The sequence below is a fragment of the Cydia splendana genome, chromosome 1 (assembly GCF_910591565.1).
Source record: "Cydia splendana chromosome 1, ilCydSple1.2, whole genome shotgun sequence".
Lineage (NCBI taxonomy): Eukaryota > Metazoa > Arthropoda > Insecta > Lepidoptera > Tortricidae > Cydia > Cydia splendana.
Window position 1 is genome coordinate 13,307,414 of NC_085960.1, and position 19,794 is coordinate 13,327,207.

At 36.3% G+C, this 19,794-nt stretch overlaps 2 protein-coding genes and 1 long non-coding RNA gene across 3 annotated transcripts in view; 2 read left to right on the top strand and 1 right to left on the bottom strand.

Moving 5' to 3' along the window:
• LOC134796423 (phosphatidylinositol-binding clathrin assembly protein LAP) overlaps positions 1–6,237 on the top strand; it is a 38,855-nt gene extending 32,618 nt beyond the window's left edge. Inside the window, exons 16-18 of the mRNA XM_063768630.1 lie at positions 352–423; positions 2,078–5,266; positions 5,879–6,237. Of these exons, the coding sequence (XP_063624700.1) occupies positions 352–423; positions 2,078–2,188 (183 nt within the window). The 3' untranslated portion in view covers positions 2,189–5,266; positions 5,879–6,237. The remainder of the gene's footprint in view (positions 1–351; positions 424–2,077; positions 5,267–5,878) is intronic.
• A 4,807-nt stretch (positions 6,238–11,044) lies between these two features.
• LOC134795961 (alpha-soluble NSF attachment protein) lies at positions 11,045–18,432 on the top strand. Its single transcript, XM_063767856.1, has 6 exons — positions 11,045–11,270; positions 11,959–12,155; positions 13,820–13,899; positions 14,339–14,524; positions 14,878–15,051; positions 16,506–18,432. Exons 1-6 carry the CDS (start codon positions 11,179–11,181, stop codon positions 16,653–16,655), a joined length of 879 nt encoding a protein of 292 aa, XP_063623926.1. The 5' UTR covers positions 11,045–11,178; the 3' UTR covers positions 16,656–18,432.
• An 877-nt stretch (positions 18,433–19,309) lies between these two features.
• LOC134796557 (uncharacterized) lies at positions 19,310–19,756 on the bottom strand. The gene is made up of 2 exons (XR_010144951.1): positions 19,665–19,756; positions 19,310–19,434 (listed from the first exon to the last, which is right to left on the bottom strand). It is a non-coding gene; the product is annotated as an uncharacterized LOC134796557 (long non-coding RNA).
• Between the last annotated feature and the right edge of the window lie 38 nt (positions 19,757–19,794).

The following is a 19,794-nucleotide window of genomic DNA, read 5'->3' on the forward strand; positions in this document are numbered from 1 at the left end:
TTTTAAACATTCTACCACTTTGATCTTGCACGCCATTGATGTAAGAGTGACAGAAATGGATATAGAGAAAGTACAGTTAGTTTCCCTTTTGTTGATATTTAGAGATTGACTAAACATATGAAACTGTATATTTTGCACCGTACAACCGACAAGCAGATTTATAATTATTATACTCCAAATAGCCTAAAATCAAACCAAGACAACACCCCAAACAGCTTTCGTCGTTGCATTTTGCGACTATGTTTCCGCTAGTTTATTTTATTCTTTTGCTATTAACTTACAGCTCATTTTACTTTCTGCTCTTTTCTTCCCGTAGCATGCCAGCATCCCTTTTTATTTGCGTTTTTGCAGGGTCCAGGCATGAACCTCCCGCCCATGCTCCATACTTTGCCCCATACATACCACCCCCCGCATTACGTTATGGTAAGTTGTGCTATTTGTTTTTCCGCTTTATTTTTAGATTTAACACTTTCCGCTAGCGCCCACGCCTTATGCTTACGGCTAGTTCTTTGCGTAGTTTGAACGCCTTAAAAATTAAAGACCAATCTTGAATTTTTGGAAGCCATATCACATATGGTAAACTGCCTAAATGTAAATAACTTTTGTGCTAATTTCGTCCATTACTCTTCGATAATGTTGTCTAAATCGTCCCTATTTATGTTTAAATATCCATAATCTATCGTCCTTACTCTCCTCTCGTTCTTCGACAATTAACGAAAGACTAAGGCGAATGGCGTCCGAATTTGTGACAGAGACGTCCTCAAATAACGTCACATTTAAATACGCACGTGAGGTATGGTATACTGTCTAGTGTTTTAACTATAATGTTTCAACTGTTAGTGTCACAATAGTTATTACTTATATACTTACCTAAGAGTAATACCGATGTACAGATGTTCCACTTACCTAGCTGTAAATTTAATAAATTTTACAGTGTTTAAATTTGATTCAAAATAAGACTTTCAATCAAGAATGACAGCTTTGTAGGAACTTTTGTTTCCGAACTCATTTGGTTAAGGTTTGTCAGATCTGTGTTTTGGTATTATTCCTTTCCCATTAGAAAATGTGTGTAGAATTTTGGGTCTAACGTAAACAAGTTGACTGTATGGATGCCATAATGGAAAGCATGTCTATGTTTTTCTGATGTGTGTTCTTTCAGTTCATACACAGTAGAGTCTATTAGTTCTTAAAAAAGTTATTTGTGCTATTTCCCTGCTATTCTCATTTTCGGCCAATTTAAATCTGTTTTTATTGTGGTTCACGATGAATATTATCCCCGAATTGTTAGAATTATTACTACATAGCTGCATACTCGTTTCAAAGTTTATAAAATTCTTTGATGCCATTATCTAAATTCTAACTAACGGCATAAAAAGTATTTCAAATAGGAAAAGCTTTAAGAAATCAATAAAGAATAAACCAGAATATACATAATAATGTAGGAAAAGAGCTCGAATTGTTGATAGCGTTTGATGTCACGCTGCATACATATGGTATAGGTTAAATTGAATCGTCTTTTGTTTATCAACTTACCCCTTATACGGGCATAATCTCAGACATTATTCAAAATTGAATCCTGTCACTTTGTTAAAAACGTTCAAATCATGGTGGGAAATATATTCCCTCTGCCTAAAGGTTTAGTCTTTTTTTGATGTTAGTATAATAAATTATAACTATTATTACTTAGTGGCTCTGTGAGCTGTAGATCTCACGAAACCAATGGCTCCATGGCTCAGTTATTTTGAAAATTCTCTAAAATATGAATCGACAAAAAAATCTATGATCCAACCTGCTCACCGAATTTCACGAAAATCAGTTATAAAATGCGACCTGTAGATCAAAACAGGCTGACAGTATTTTTGCCCAAGCTGATACGGAGATCATACTCTTGTTCGGTCAAAAAGTGGAAGGTAGCTAACGTGGACCTAATGAACTCTGTATGTATTTCGTTCTAAATGCACGCTCGGTCTTGTACGAGCAAAATATTATCATAAACATTTGGAAATGATTCAACCCCTGTTAAATTAAACAAGTCTTCATGATCAAGTTTTTTAATGTACCGTGCTCCCTATTTCAGCAACAGCCAGGCATGGTAATGGGCATGCCCGGGGCGCCGATGCCGGCGATGGCCATGGGGCAACCTATGCGACCGCAGTTTCCACCGCAGTCAACCAACCAGTTTAGCTAAATATGCTTATTGTACTAGCGTTGTTATATCGCGTTTTCTATGTAGTATCTTATTAGCGGAACTATATAGCTCCAGTGACTATTCTAAAACTAAATCTGTTGAAGACCTAATAAGACGTATTGTTTTAATTATGTCACTTGCTATCTTAATCAACGGTAAATTGCTGACCCCCGTCAGCAAGATTGTAATAAAGTCGCCAGACATCACAAAAATGGATCTGATGCCTCGATCGAATGTATCAAACGTAACAGTGAATATACCAGTCAAATATAATTTATTGGAAGGCTATTTTCCTTTCTTACGTGTAGTAACAATAAGTAAGAAGATTGAAACTATACCTATTTATTACGTGATTCATGCTAGAAAAATCGGATCTTCAGTAGATTTGTCTGCCACATTTTTTCTTTCTCGTGATCTAGAGACAGTTATATAAATACTTAACGATGCTACATAGAACTCAAGTATACAATATACATATTCTATTTTATAACTGTTTCAACCCATGAATCGAGGTTAAAAGCCACTGTAAATCTGACTAAGTAGTAAAATATCTCAGTATACACATGTATAAATATTATGTATCTTAATAATACGCAGATGTTACTGTTCTGTTGCGAGTTACCTAATTAATTGGTTAGTTAATTGATTTATATCATCCATTAATTATTATGAAACAGTCAATTATTATTATTATTTGGATATAAATATTATAGTTTCTTCTAATTATTTTCTATAAAATATAATAAAATTATGATTATTTTAATTCCTTAATGGATATACTTTATTTCACCATGAGAATAAGTATTTTGTGTGCGTGATTTGAATACTATTTTTCTAGAAATGAAATATTTCGTTAGTAAATTATACACGAAACTTTATTTAGCTTCGTACGACTATTTATTATTATGTCTTAATGAATTTTTCTTATGAAAACGGTGCATATATCATTATATTCTGTTATCAAACATCACATTCCATATTTGTACCTACAAAAATATATTTGACTGCAGGTTGGTTAAAATGTTATTCCCGATACCAATTATGACATATTTAGCATTTCAACTGGAATTGAAGTGAACATCTCATAATAACTTTAACAAAACGTAAATATATAAATATAACTTGTAAATGTTAGTGTTGATGCTTTATGAAATAAAATATATCTAATACCGTAGTGGGATGCATGAATGCTGCATACATTGATGGTAAGAATATTGGGTCCTTTAATTTTCTTTTAGTTATTCCAGAAGTACATCAGTAAATATTTTCCATCAACCAACAGCATATCAAAACTATAACTTACACTTCATTTCATTCAATATTATGAACAGTGTTTGGGCTTATTGCGCGATTTCTTATGTTTAAAATATTCTAATGACAGTCAAGTCAATAATGCGTCCCAAGTTTACAAAATTCTTAAATGAGCTAAAAATTACTAGCCGATTACTGTAATATACTTTAAGACTGTCATCAGATTTATATTTATGTGTGGAAATTATTCTGTATACTATCCTATAGTCATAGCTTAAGCGTAGCATATCTGTTTCACGAAATCCCACTTCTAGTGTTGTTTCGATACATAAATAACCCTGTTATTTCCATATCTTTGTATAATCTTATGTATAAATTACTATATTAGAGAAACCCTTAACAATAAAAAAAGAAAATATTTAATTATTGTTAATCAAAGTGTACCTATTAATCAACAATAACACAAGTCGAAATATCTGAGCACCACAAAAGGCTATTTTGGTTGAACAATGTTTAAATATTTTTGAAATTAGGGTGTTTGTATAGGAGTTATTCGCATTAGATCGTTACTGAAATTAGGTGTTACGGGTGTATATTCTATCGTGTGGCTGTTGTGAATATAAGGACTAGGTGCTTATTTCGGAAACTATTCAACGTGCGTATCGTGCATTCTCAGTTATCTTCGCCTCTACACGATTTTAGACTATTCTCTGATTATGACGAAATGCACCCCTTGGTCGAATGACAATAAGACGTTTCTGCCATAAATATTCAATGAGAAAACCATGCTTATTGACAACCGGCCAAGTTGTATGTAAGTTTAACATAAGAACGTCATATTTGTTTTATGAAGGGAAGCTGCTCTTGTTACTTTAAAATTTTACATTTTTCAGTTATGATAGTGTAATATGTAATCTAATGTAACTAAGTTACTTATATTATTGATTTTGAGATGCAAAAAACGAAATAATTAATGGTATATGATATCATTTGCAATTGTATATGAGATCTGTTGTAATTATGAGTAGTTTATGCAGTTTAGCCAGGTACTTGACAGTTATGGCAGTTATGAGTATCGACAATATTGGTAAATATTGGCTTTACTTATTCGCTATCATCTAGGTACGCTATTAATTGTCACAAGTTCCTAGCTCTACTTTTGACTGCTAGTATTTATTTGTGCAATATTTTTGTTATTTATAAACTACAGGCATTTCGCAACTGGTTTGAATAGTTACATTTCGCACATATTTTTGGTGTGAATAGTTACATTTTAAGTTTGACTTCACAAAAAACTAAAACACTAATTCCCATTGTTCATAAGGCTTCTAAGTTGCAAATCAACTTAGGAAGAAAACAGCCTACTCTCAAATAAGTACATAAGTAGGTATCTTATAAATGTTCTATAGAAAATAAAATTTGTATTATTGCAGTAGCATCTACACCACTTCTGTACATGCCTATTTTTAAAAATAATTTGCTTATTAAAGCCATACTATATGGTAATTACAGTATTAGATGTCAGATTTCCATCATACCCACGTTTATTGCATAGTGGATTGTAAAGAGAAAAAAAAAAGATTTGATGCCGCTATATTTTGTTAAAGGAGATTAAAAATGAAATACTGTTATTACACATAGTCACTGGCATTTTCAGTTCGTTCTGTGATGTGTGCTTCGACTGATTTATTTGAAAATATTAGAATAAGGGAGGCGGGAGCCAATGCAATGTAGTAACTGTTTAGCGAGTGTAGAGTCGCCGAGCGATGACGGTTTCTGATTGAACTAGAGTCTTCTACGGCTAGGTCTGTAGAACATAGTATAGTCGTTCGTTTTGTAGCTTGCCCCGAACAGCCAGTGGCTTAGCTAGGCGTGGGAAAAGTGGGCCGTCGCCCACGGCCTCGCGTCCCAAGGGGGGCCTCGCGCGAGGCCCCTTCGGGCACAGTGAAAGAAAAGGGCCTCGCAGATGTGACTGCGCCCACGGCTAGATTAGTTCACGCTACGCCACTGCAAACAGCTAATCCTTTGTCTGTTGTAAGTAAAAGCGCACGTGCTACTTACCTGCATAAAAAAAGGTTGCCGCGCTTTAACCGGTTATTGAATTACGACTCTATGTTAATTGGAATAAGATTCGGAATGAACTAATGGAAAAATATTTTGGGAGGCTGTGTGTAGTCCCTCTACGGTTACTGAGTGCCGGCGAGTCGAACGCTACGTAACCAGTCTAAAATGTGTCATGGAGATGCGTAACAAAGGTGCGTTATCGGAGAGCGCATTTAGGTTGTGGCTTTTTGAGCGTTGGATGGCGCCAATTAGAATTATACGCCAATGACCGACCCTTTTTTTGCAGGTAGCAGGTGTAACACGTGCGGTTTTTACTTACAATAGACAAAGAGTTATTCGTATAGGGCCAGCTTGAAAGCTAACGACTATAACCAGCAACAATAATCATGACAGTAATCAGTACAGCCTCAGTTAGCTTAGCCCCCGATGTAGCTGCCATAGTTCACAATATTTTGAACCACGACTCTGTTGAGACAGGGTGCATAAGAGATGAGAATGAGAATATTGACATAATTGTTGTTGCTTGTGTGACTGCCCAATATGATTTATAATTATTAGCACTAGTTTAAACCTTTAAAATTTTTAAGTTGTACATTTTATTCTTTTTATCGATATAATGTTTTGTTTTTTATTTTATGTAAATACCCTCTTATTATTACTTATAGTAGATTTATGTCATGCCTTTAGATATTCAATTTTAGATTATTTATGAAATGAATAAATCATACAGATTATTTTGCTTTTATTTTTATTTCCATTTGGTTTTATCCATGGGTCCATATTAAGCCTAATCCAGAAATGGAGAGTAAGTTCAAAAAGTTTTTTTTGTTTGTGATTTATTTCAAATTGTAATTTTAGAACATATATTGTGATCGTCTATTTACCTCTTATTCCAATGACAATACTTAAGACTGCATCACACGTTTTACAGGCTTGGCTTTAGAAGAGAAACAAATACTTATCAAATAACTGATTAAGGGCCACCAGCCAGCCAGGGTTAGCCACTAACCCGGGGTTAACCATTAACCCAGTGTCAAATTGTACTGGTAACCATGGTAACTCCAGATTTAACCGGGTTAGTGGGCTAACCCTGGATGGTGCGCTAAGAAATAAAACATTCTAATCCAGAAATGGAGACAGAATAAATTACAGAATTACCAAAATAACTGTTAATACCAACAAAATTACAATGCTATTGTTAATAATTGTTAGGTCGATTTAAGAATAAATGCATATTACATAACACTATCAATCATATTCAATGTCACAGTTCCAAGCAAGATAGAGCGTGTGTTGCAGCCTTTATCAATTATTTAACGGCCTGTATGCTTAAGAGTGAGAGGAAATATTTCTGAATAGCGCAGTCTTGGTCTGTCTTAGTGATTTTCTATTAGCGCTTGAACTATAATGGATCTTTCTATGTAGTGTATGTACTTAATGCACCAGTTGTCTTCATAAGGTTAAATAAATCCTACTGGTTTCATATCATGGTCTTGTTATCTATCACTTATGAGATTTTGACTCATAACGGCCATAACACTATAACATATGACTAATGGATTCATGGGGCATTTTATGTAATACATTGTTTAAAAAGTACACTTAAAACATACCTAATTAATAATTATGATCTGGAATTATAGCAAATAAAATTGGTCTTTGTAACATTGTCTTAAGAATCATTTTTGTCTGGCTTATGTCAATAAGTTTATCGCCACTTGAGGGCGCTAGTGTAACATATTAGTCTAGCCAGAAATATTTCTAAGGGTGGTTTCCACCAGTCCAATTTCTTTGTCCAATGTGTATTTGCGTCTCACATTTTGCTTAGGGTGAGAGTGAGTGCGGTTATCAGTTATCACATTGGATGCGATTCGCTCGTCGCTCCGATGTGCGAGCAGGATGTCGCTATAATTCTCGCATAGCGTTGTCTCGCTCAAATCGCATTCAGTGTGATATCCGCCTATAGCGCCAATTGGTAAGCCAAAAAAGGAGAGCTAGAGTCGGACCAAGAAAAGTTTGCAGCGGATTTGATAGCCCACGCAGTCTTGAGACATATTTATACGTCATAATTTCATAGAAGTTTGACGTTTAAAATAACACGTGCACTGCGTGGGCTATCAAATCCGCTGCAGACTTTTCTTGGTCTGACTCTAATATTTGGAATTAGTACCGTGATCTGAAACTCAGATAGGATTTTATGCTTGTCCTAATGTATCCTAGGACAGACCAGATGTTTGGTGAACCTAGTGGTATATTCAATTTAATCACAGTATTAAAAGTAGAACATTCTAGGTGTCTAACAGAGATTATTGTATAGCTGTTATACTTAGCTCGAGAAAAGTATATATTGGGAAATATATATTTTTGTTAGGTGTGGATTGTTTTCTGTGTAATATGCTAAAATAAACGTCACAGTCACCATATTTATAAAGGAAAGCTAGCTAGTCGAATGAAGAAGATAATCTTGCATACAATTATTATAGAATCTCTATCTATGTGGAACTGCTACCTAAACGAGATTACCATAAACGCGACAGAATTGTCGATGGAAACCTTTCAGTTCTATTCTTGTACTGAAATTTACTCTGCTGATAATATTTTTCAAATACAATGGGTACGGTGACAGGTGTCATCTCATACAATTTGGCGGAAGGTTATAAATTCAATGGTGATGACAGCTGTCACCGTACCCATCTTGTTTGTAAAATACTATAACAGCAACACTGTACTGATCATCGATGGATCTCGGGTCTGATTCTAATTGACCAATAATGGCAATAATGAAGTATTATGTATTTATTTGCACTTGTGTAAAATGTTTAGTTCCAACAGTGTTCTGTCAGTTCTTCAAAATGTGTCACTTCATTCTGATAGATTATTGTCAACAGGCATTCCGCTCGGAATTCCGTCGCGCCTACGGTAAGCGTAAATATACTGACAGTGAGTTGTTGGGTAGGTATACATTGTTAAAATAAAATACAATGAATACTTACCATCTCGATACAATATGTTTTTTGTTTTGGATGTTACCTAGAAATGAATTGGTGCTTTCATAAGTTAAACCCGCCAGATTTGAATAAAATGTAGGTGCATATACCTACTTATTACATTTCAAACGAAAGAAAATACTTCAAAAATGCTTTCAGGCATGTTTTTACCTTGTTGAGCCACAAATAGTGAGATAGTGACGATTATCTAGACACGTAAATAAATAAAAATTACTTAATGAATAAGTACTGATGTTTTACTTTAACTTTTCCGCCTTTTCACTATCCCCTTTTGATTCACGATTCAAATGTCGTATTTGGTTGTATTTATTTTTCACTTTTAAGAACGTTGCCACAGCCAGTTAATGTTTATTTACCTCCCTAGGGAGTTATAGATTTTTGAATGGGTACCTTTGTCATTACAATTGATTCAGTAATTATGATGTATGGAACTTATCATACCTATGCATGACAACCGCACCACACTAAAGAAATCAGCAGTTTCAGTGCATTAAGTACCTAATATCTTGGAGAAAGCTCGGAAATCATATAAAACGTCAAAAATGCGCGTTTTCCCAGAGATAAGACCGAAAAGGGCCGGGGCCATAAACCCACAAATAGCAAATTTCATCGAAACCGTTAGAGCCGTTTCCGTACCCAAAGGGTAAAAACTAGTGATGTACCGACTATTGATTTGGCCGACTAGCCGACTAATCGGCGCTCGAATGGCCGATTAGTCGGCCAGATCATTAGTTTCGTATAAGTTTAGGTGAAAAACAATATTTTTGCTCCTTTGGTTGCGCTATTCATCATATTAGCTTGGCTAAAAGGTGTTCTCTACAGGTTTAAAGACCTATCACAAGAATCCTCGTTCAATTTCTGTCTTTAGTTCTTTTATTTTGCGATCCTGAGCAGACCGTCAGTACTGCTTGTGAGAGGTATTTCTAAGGATCTATTTCCCGTACGTAGTCGCCAGTTAAGAACCTATCCCCTGTGGTCAGCCTTATTACGAGCAACGTGCCCTGTCTAAGTCTCTAAATTTAACAATAAAATTGATAGTTCCTCGTGGCTCCACCATTAAAATAATGATAATAAAAAAATAACTATAGAACTTGCACATGAAATTACACGAGAATCAGTTGAGATCGACCCGTAGAGGAAAAAACCAGCCCTCCAACATACGATAACGATCAAACGGTCAATTATATGAACAAAAGTTTTCGTATGCAACCCTGAATAGGTATTTTAGTAAAATAAACATAAAACGTATGGTAAATATCCCTTCGAGTGGCATTGTCCTCCTCGAGGTCTCTACGGTAAGTGGCGGTGGCCGCGAGACGGACAGACATGACAAGCCGGTTGAGTGGCGCAGCCATTTTGGGAAAAATATACGTCAAGTGGCGGGGCCTCAACGGGTGATCATCGCGAACTTGGCGCGTGTTAGAAATATGACCGTTTCCCAAAAAAAATGTATGAATTATATATAAACTATATATCACTGAATTCAGCATAAAATGGGTTATTTGATTGTATACCAATGAATTCTATTCTATTAATGTGAATTATGTTAGACTTGTTCTAATCTCATATTACCTATTTTTTTCTACTTTCTTGTAAAAATACGTATAATTACGAAATAAAACAATTGATTGTAGAAAAAGCAGTTTTTATGACAAAACAATACACTTAACACGATTCACACAGTTTATTTCACTTTTTATCAGTGCGTATTCCGTTTGAATGTTCGCGGCTCGACGACGGTCGGCGCGTAATGGGCGAGGTGGGGCAGGAACATCACGTCATTTCTAACAAACTTTGTTTTACGCGGGAATTCGACCGTTAGGGAATACCATCCTTGTTTATTGACGAATGCATCTTGCAAGAGTGAGCAAGCAAGGCATAGTTTTAACGGTTTTATTTTAGGCGCGAAATGCAGCGTCGCACAGATGCCGCGAGACGGTCTCTGCCAATTACGGGCTTGTTATGATCGAACCTTCTCGCGGCCTCTGCCACGCAGAGGCATATTTAAAAAAATGGCCGCGCCATTTCTCCTACCGTTCAACCGGAGGTGCTGCCACCCGAAGGGATATTGACTGTTGATTTCTATATTTTCTATTTTTCTTTCACTAATAAAGTGCCGACTAATCGGCCATTTTTGCCGACTAGTCGCCGACTACAAATGTGGCCGGATAGTCGGCTTTCCCGACTAGTCGGCGACTAGTCGGTACATCCCTAGTAAAAACGGGACCCTATTACTAAGACCACAGTTCGTCTGTCTGCCACCAGTGGCCTATTCAGTGGTCTAGCACATAGGGTTAGAAAGAGACTTCCGCTTGTAAATTGTAACTTGTAGCTTTATAAAATAGGCCACTGGCTGTATCTCATGAATCGTGATAGCTAGACAGTTGAAATTTTCACAGATTATGTATTTCTGTTGCCGCTATAACAAAAAAATACGAAAAAGTACGGAACGCTCGGTGGGCGAGTCCAACTCGCACTTGGCCGCTTTTTTTATTTTACTTTATTTCTGAACGAAATAATTTCTTGTGGCAACACTAAATCAATCGATGACAGCGACTGATTTTCGCAGTGTTCTCGGGTGGGTGACGACATTTTGTCAATAATTCCTAAAGTTGTTGGGATTGTAGTATATTTCTTTAGTATTTAGTGTGTTTTTAAGCCACGAAAATGGCTGATAATGAACAGAAAGCAATGCAGTTGATGGCGGAGGCGGAGAAAAAGTTGGGTTCATCTAAGACCTTTCTCGGGTCACTTTTTGGGTAAGTACAATGGCTTGTGAATTATTTGGATATTCCTTGTAATTATTACTCTGAGAAGCCTTCTATTTAAAAAGTAATATAAAATAGTGGAATTGAACTTGTCGGTAATCATTACAAAGGTGTAAAATCCCAAAAATCTATCAAAAGTAGAACAAAATGTGTCATAGCTTCGAGTCTGTTCTCATTTAGAGAAATTGTTAGTATTGCAGTTAACACCGTCACTCTTTGCTCATGAGTATAGTATATTTTGCATCCTTTATCGAGATAAAAGATTGAGTCATAGTGAGATCTTGAAATCATGTCTTGCATAGATCAATTTGCGTTTTTATTATTTACTATGCCAAATGTAGTACAAAAACTTGAAATACTGTTACTGGTCAGATAATTTTATTATACAATCAATTAAGTTTTAGTTTGGTTGATTAAAACATAAACATGTTCCTTTCTCCTTCATTATAATGACATAGTTAATTAATTTTTGTAACTATTAAACTGTAAATCCTGTTAAACCTTAGATTATTGTATTGCTTTTGAATATTTAATTTGTTATTAGGTAATACATACTCGGTGAGGAGGGTATGGTACCCAAGCTGTATGTTGGGTGTTTATATATAATGATAATCCTAGCAAGATAGTAGGAATATAGTGAATCAATATTGTAGTACTCTAAAGTAAATTTTTACATTAGGGGATCATCAAAGGTTGAAGAAGCTGTAGACTGCTATCTCCGGGCCGGCAACCTGTTCAAGATGGCGAAGAAGTGGGCGCAGGCTGGACAGGCATTCTGCAATGCGGCACAGTTGCACTTGAAGGCTGGTGTCCGCCATGATGCTGCCACCAACTTTGTTGATGCTTCCAACTGCTACAAGAAGTGTGATGCTAATGGTACATTTCTATATCTATAAAAAACATCAAGTTTGGGCATCTAACTCTTAGCTTAATAATTTATCATATGAAAGTCACAAATTTATTAGGTACCTTTAACCCTTGGGACGCCTAGTGCCATATCCGTACCAGTCCTGTCAACTGCCGGAGGGTCTTCAATTTTTGTACCCGTCAACTGCCTAGTCCCAGATCTGTACAAACTGTCTCAACTGCCTTGTGCCTTATCAGTCACCAAATTTATTGTATTATATTTTTACAATTTTGAGATCTAAACACTTAAAAATAGAGTTTTATATCATCTGCACTATAGCACTTTTTTTTTATCGCGGCAGTTGACGGGTGCACGTACGCGAGCCTATCCGGCATTTGAGGGGGATGGGACGGATCCGGCACTAGGCATCTGACAGGTACAAGTACGTTTGTCGGTTCGGCGTTCCAGGGGTTAATGCATCAATCAAATATTTATGTTGATTAATTATTTATTGGTAAGTAGGTACAATCAGGTAGCAAAATTACAGAAACAAGGATATATTTACTTATTTTCTAGATCTATTTGTGATACTTGTCAGTTTAATATCCAGTCTTTCTTGATGAAAGACCAATTAATCCATGTTTGAATGATAAAATCTGCTGCTTTTTAATATGCTAAAGGTTAGGTTAGGACAATAATAAAATCATAGTTTTAAATGGCACATTTTTAGAGTCTTATCTAACAGCATTCTAATACTGGACTGTCGAGCACCTTTTCAAAGTTATATTGTTCAGTGGATACGCACTACCCAGCTATTGAGTATTATATTGTGCTCTTTCTAATCAATCAATGCATGAAAAAACTCAGTAGAACTCATATCTAAATTTGGTTACTATGTTTAATATAAAAATTGATTCATCAATGTGTGGTAAACTTGATAAAGTGATTTAACTTATGGTGAATATGTTTACAATTTATTACATCACTTTATCCTGGAATCAGCCTGTTTGACTGATAAGATAAGCTATCAAGGGCACAATAATTATTCTGTGTGACATGGACTTTAGCTAGTAGTACATCTTCTTCTTCTTCTTTATTAGGGGCTATATAAGGCTCCAAAGCCTATGTATCACTGCGACCATTCCTGATCTATTGTGATCGCCACCTACTACAACCCTGCAACTTCGAATAGCTGCAGGATCCTTTTGGTCTCGTGAGACTTTACCTCCTCCTCCTTGTAGTACATACAAAACATAATTATAATCTGAACTTATGTTTCTGTAAAAATGACTGTAATGCATTGGATTAATCCAATCTAAATATATAATTCACTATATTACGTCACTAGTGTACAAAACTATTTTAGCAAGACAAAAATCATTTAATTTTATGAAAGTAATAATCTGTGGCTATAACACTGATGGAATATTTTTTGTGGAATTAAATCTTTGCTCTCATACTTCATGATGGACTAATGTACGAGGGTAGATCAACTCTTTCAAGTTCTTATATGGTCCCATCTGCCAGGACTGCCAGGAAGGTAGGTAGCAGTTTATCATAAGAAAATGAAAGACTTGTTGAAATTCTAAGTATTAGTAGCTGGTCCATTCTTCTCAGTCTATCTTCAAAACAAATCAATATAAGTTAAGGGTTATAAAATTATATTATATAACATTTTTTTTTATTTTTTCAGAGGCTGTCTCGTGTCTGTTAAAGGCAATTGAGATCTACACTGACATGGGCCGTTTCACTGTTGCGGCTAAGCAGCATCAGGTATGTATCTGCAAGAGTTGGTGTGATAGTAACATTTGGCAAATTATCTTAGAATTAAATAATACACTGAATACTTACAAATGAGCTGATTCAGTCAATCAAAGGCAATAAAAGTGATCTTACCTTTGACTAGCTAGGTACATGACAGAACTGATTCTTATGCCTCTACAAGTCAATGGAAATCAAAATGGAATGAATCACTATTTTACAATGTTACGATTATGTTTAGAAAGTAATTCTTATGACCATGTCATAAAGACTAATGGCAGTAATGGCGTTATTCATAAACGCGTTACTTTTCTGAATTAGCTATGAATCTTTGTCTCTATCTGTCATTTTGACTTATGTATTTATAAGAAAGGGATAAAACATAATTTAAGCAAATCAGGCCCCTAAAGTTTTATGAATAAGAGGTGAATATCGTGTTTTTTCCTACCAGAACATAGCCGAGCTGTACGAGACCGAGTGCGTGGACCTCGCGCGCGCTATGCAGCACTACGAGCAGGCGGCGGACTACTTCCGCGGCGAGGAGTCCACCTCCTCCGCCAACAAGTGCATGCTCAAGCTGGCGCAGTATGCGGCGCAGCTCGAGCACTACGACAAGGCCGTGCAGATATACGAGCAAGTTAGTGCTGGGACCATAATATATCCCTCCAGTTCGGAGCTCCAGGATAATAGCACCTACTATGTACATATTAGGGATAGAGTTGATACTCTTTAAACTGTCTTCTAAAAATAAATAAGCTGTGGATGGTTCGTCAAACTAACCCAACCTTATTATTACCTTATTATTACTGATGTGAAAAACACAGCAATACATACATCGGAGTCTGATTCTCTGTTTGATTTCTTCATTCTCTGTTCTTCTAAAAAGTGATCACAGGTTTTTTTTCACATGTAAAACCACCGGCTGCAATATAAAACTGATCTAGTACTGCCTGATCTTCGAGTTGACTTTGAATTTTGTTTGTGACACAGATCGCCAAGTCATCCCTGGACAACAGCCTGCTGAAGTACAGCGCCAAGGAGTACATGTTCCGAGCCGCACTGTGCCACCTGTGCGTTGACGTGCTCAACGCGTCGCACGCCATCGAGAAGTACTGCGCGCTCTACCCCGCCTTCGCCGACACTAGGGAGTGCAAGCTTATCAAGGTGAGCCTGGTGTCCCTTACAGTGGACCTGTTTATTATATAACAGAAGTACAGCCAAGGAGTACATGTTCCGCGCCGCACTGTGCCACCTGTGCGTTGACGTGCTCAACGCGTCGCACGCCATCGAGAAGTACTGCGCGCTCTACCCCGCCTTCGCCGACACTAGGGAGTGCAAGCTTATCAAAGTGAGCCTAGTGTCCCTTACTGTGGACATGTCTATTATATAACAGAAGTACAGCCAAGGAGTACATGTTCCGCGCCGAACTGTGCCACCTGTGCGTTGACGTGCTCAACGCGTCGCACGCCATCGAGAAGTACTGCGCGCTCTACCCCGCCTTCGCCGACACTAGGGAGTGCAAGCTTATCAAAGTGAGCCTAGTGTCCCTTACTGTGGACATGTCTATTATATAACAGAAGTACAGCCAAGGAGTACATGTTCCGCGCCGAACTGTGCCACCTGTGCGTTGACGTGCTCAACGCGTGGCACGCCATCGAGAAGTACTGCGCGCTCTACCACGCCTTCGCCGACACTAGGGAGTGCAAGCTTATCAGGGTGGGCCTGGTGATCCATACAGTGGAGAAATGTCTGTTGTTTGAGTTATTCTATTCGAAATAGATTCGAAGGACTTCTGAACATAGGAGGCTATTATATTACAATTTAACTTTTCATATTTTGAATTGTTTTTCTGAATTTCGTTTGAAAGATTTGAAACGCGTCATTCTGTCAATAATTTATGGTGATGGAATATTTATCAAAAATGATGAGTTAGTGGCGTAATTGAAAAATTATAAGCCCTAAGTGTGTAAGATAATAGTCAGCACTTAATGCCTTCTAGTAATAAAGGCACGTTATGACTTTCTTAAATACCTACCAAAGGTTCAAAAAATGCTCACCTAATGACCAAAGTGATGGTACAAAGAAACAACTTTGTGTTTCCAGTCTAAATTGTCACACAATCCCCCAATTGAGATATTTTCGTTAAAATATGACGAAACATGTTTTAGAAAGGTTATGTTTGACACTTTCAAGGGCGCTTGTATACGTCCCTTGTTTTCACCGGACAATGGATGGAGTGTGTTCATTCCAGTTATGTAAGTGGCTACCAGCAGCTACACGCAAGTAAACAAGAAATCGTCCCCTAACAACGGATGTAGCTACATCCGTTTATGACAAGCTACCTAGGGCACTTTATAATAGGCTACTTTCCTACTAGTCAAATCAGCTTCATTTTTAGACTTTTCAAAACGATTTGCTAATATGGAATTTATACGAAAACGAGTATAGTGACGTCACAGTCAACTCACCTACTTTTTATATTTCTATCTGATTTATTAAATAGAAATTGTGTCTAAAAATAACTGCTACCTATGTTTTTCTAATATTTGGTGCACGGAAGGAAAAATAATTTATTTTAAATAGAGGAAACTTCCCTATTGATACTATTCCTTCCCCAGGAACTGATCGAACACCTGGAAGACCAGAACATCGACGGGTTCACCGAGGCGGTGAAGAACTACGACAGCATATCGCGACTCGACCAGTGGTACACGACCATGCTCGTGCGCGTCAAGAAACAGATCAACGACAACCCCGACCTGCGTTGAATCCGCACCACCGTCGCCGCACATGTTAGGTTTGTGTGCTGTAGCTAGGTTGATTTGTGAGCGTTTCCACCTCTTTTCTAACACTATAATAGGCAAATAATCAAAGTACCATTTGTAAAAAACGAACTCAACTGTATGAGCTATCTTGCTATTTGTCGCCGCGCCGTGTAAAGCGTTGGGTAGCGTTTACTACGTCATCTGCCGACGGTGTCCGCGCTAAGCTCTAAACTCTCTAAAGCAAGCGCTGTCAACTGTCAAAGGCACGAAACGATATAGTGTAAATGCGCCCTAAGCCTGGGATTAACTTACATTTAAACCACGTCGCCTTAAAATAGAGTAGTGCAATGTTTTTACCGCTTATCCATATATATCCGCAGCGGAGAGTATTCATTTGATTAGCATTATTTAACTAACACGGTGGAAATGCTCGTAAATTTATTTATCAACATCTATCTAATACTGATCAGTAAAATATATTTGTGTGTACTCTAGTGTAAGATAACGTTTTACGCTAGATTTCTTTTTTACATTAATGTTTAGGGACCGGTATTAGATAGTGTTGCAATGTTACAGTCTGTTTCGATGTAAAAGCCTTATTGAACTGCGCGGTATTTAGAATCGTATGATGTCTTCTGAGTATTAACTACTGAAACTAACTAATTAGTGTGAATTAAATTACGTATATTACTAAATACCGCATAGTATTTAAAAGCTAGGCACACATTTAAAATTCAAAACATACAAAACAATAACACTAAGCGCTTAAAATTTCAACAAGTATGTCAATGTGTTTGTTTTGAATTTTGAATTTGTTTATACATAAAAGCTGTGGTTTATTATAAATTATGCGATAGTAATTTTAATTAGAAAAGAATGGATTGTGGTAAAGAATGGAAATCTAAGATATCATGCGAAAGTATAACGGAATTGTAGTAACGTTTTGAAATTGATTGGTTAGATCAATGTGTGTGACCAAAAGTGGTACAGTTATAATAGTAGCCTGAATATTAAAATCGCAATATATTCTAAGTCTGTGTTTGGACAAACTTCAAACTTTCCCATACCTAGTTATGAGACGATTGTAGACCTTGCTTTCATTCCTTTTATAATTTTATAAGGTATTGCTCAGAAGAGCACACATCGAAGCGGCGACGCGGCTTGACATGTTAATGTAGAACATCAGTGCTATTCCATAATTTGTCTAATCTCTACGTTACACTACGCCCCATTACGCTTTTAATGTTCGGGTCCTTTAAATAGGACAGGATTTTTACATGTCATTTATAAATGATAATAATCAACTCGAGTCCATAATTCAATCAGTATGCTTATAATAGGAAGCAACATTTTTAGGACTAGAAGCTATTTGATAAGATCGATTGTAGTCAACGTTCCTTTTAGTTTACGAATAGTAATATACTAATTGTTACTTAGCAACTTTACCGACACTTTACTACTGTCTGTAAAACATCGCTAGATGAGTTTATCAGCGTCTACCGACCGTAGCAATAATAGTCAAGAGTCACTTGACGAAATACGTCTAGTTTTTTTAACTATAAAAAACCCGCAAATGACGTTCGATATCGTACACATAGTTAGTATAAATACTTGTATGCGAAATAGATGTCCTATTTAAAGGACTTGGCATTTACAGTCACTTTAACGATAGATTTGTAAGACGCAATATTTAAGATTTATACTTAGAAAGTGTATAATATGTATGTACCTATTATCATAAATAGATTCACGTTTCATCGTAATAAATTAAATTATTGAAGTATATTGTTTTCTCTCACTGCAGTCATACATCATACAACTCGATCTAATAAGGTTAACTTTTTGTGACTGCAGTGTCGCAACAGCCTTACATAACGGTTAATGCTTTTCTGCAATTCACTCAGTCAATATTTCACATTCAATATTGGACATAATTACATACATGTCGCTATGTTTATTAGCTGGCGAAAATAAATTATTAAAAAAAATTGAGGTGTTTAAGAGTTTGGTTTAGACTGAAGTCTTGAAAAGTATAAATTTAAGCAAAATTTGAATCTAAAAATAATGAGGATATAAAAGGGACGACAATGTTTTTAATAATTTTATATTCCATGATATGAAATGTTTACCAATCATTGTAAAATTTGCCTCAGAAATATTTGAAGAATATTGATTACTTATGGCGGGTTATTCCCACTAGTTACCACCAAGTTCTTACCAGTGGTAACTACAGGGAATTTTTTTCCCACCTTTTACCACTGGTAACTACTGGAAAAAAAAATCCCACCTTTTACCAGTGGTAACTACTGGGATTTTTTTTTCCCAGTGGTAAAAGGTGGGAAAAAAAACCCAGTGGTTACCACTGGTAAGAACTTGGTGGTAACTAGTGGGAATAACCCCTTATGGCTTATTCTCGTGAGTCTAAATGTACATTAAAATGTACATATTCGTTGCAATCTAGTTTGAACCTTCATGAAATAAATAAAGTAGTATTTCTTTTGTATCATTGCGTTTTAAAACAAACGAAATTCGTTCCAATTTACTTATGGAACAAGGTTCAAATTTAAAATTAGAAAACTTTCTATGGTGGGTCTTACGAGGTTAAAATAATAATTCGATACATACACGGCGGGAAGGAGTTGATAACTCGAGATATAAAATTGAAGAAAGGACCATGGGCAAATTTGTATGGGCACTGTCCCCACCCACCAACAGAAATGAAACATGTCTCATTTAATAGATCTTGGCAAACTGATGATTTTTTACTATGACGAGAATCGCCCTATGTATGGGGTTTTCTTGGAAAACCGTGTTTTGTTTTTACATATTTTTTGCTCATCTCATTGAAAGTTACAAAGAGAAGGTTGAAAAAATATTATGTTACTAACAATAATACTTCACAAATATAACCATGAGTTGTTACATCCGTCTATAGGCTGCGGTGACTGTTTACCATCACGCAGCCCCGCATGCTTGTTTATCAATCAACTAGTATAATAAAAAAACAAAAACTTTCAATGAAATGAGCAAAAAATATGTAAAAACAAAACACGGTTTTCCAAGAAAACCCCATACATATGGCGATCCTCGTCATAGTAAAAAATCATCAGGTTGCTAAGATCTATTAAATGAGACATGTTTC

What these genes read in the sequence shown, in the direction of transcription:
- LOC134795961 (XM_063767856.1), top strand. Translation starts at nt 11,179, where the DNA reads ATGGCTGATAATGAACAGAAAGCAATGCAGTTGATGGCGGAGGCGGAG. An exon ending in CAAGAAGTGTGATGCTAATG is followed by an intron (nt 12,156 to 13,819) that starts GTACATTTCTAT and finishes TTATTTTTTCAG; the next exon opens with AGGCTGTCTCGTGTCTGTTA. An exon ending in TTGCGGCTAAGCAGCATCAG is followed by an intron (nt 13,900 to 14,338) that starts GTATGTATCTGC and finishes TTTTCCTACCAG; the next exon opens with AACATAGCCGAGCTGTACGA.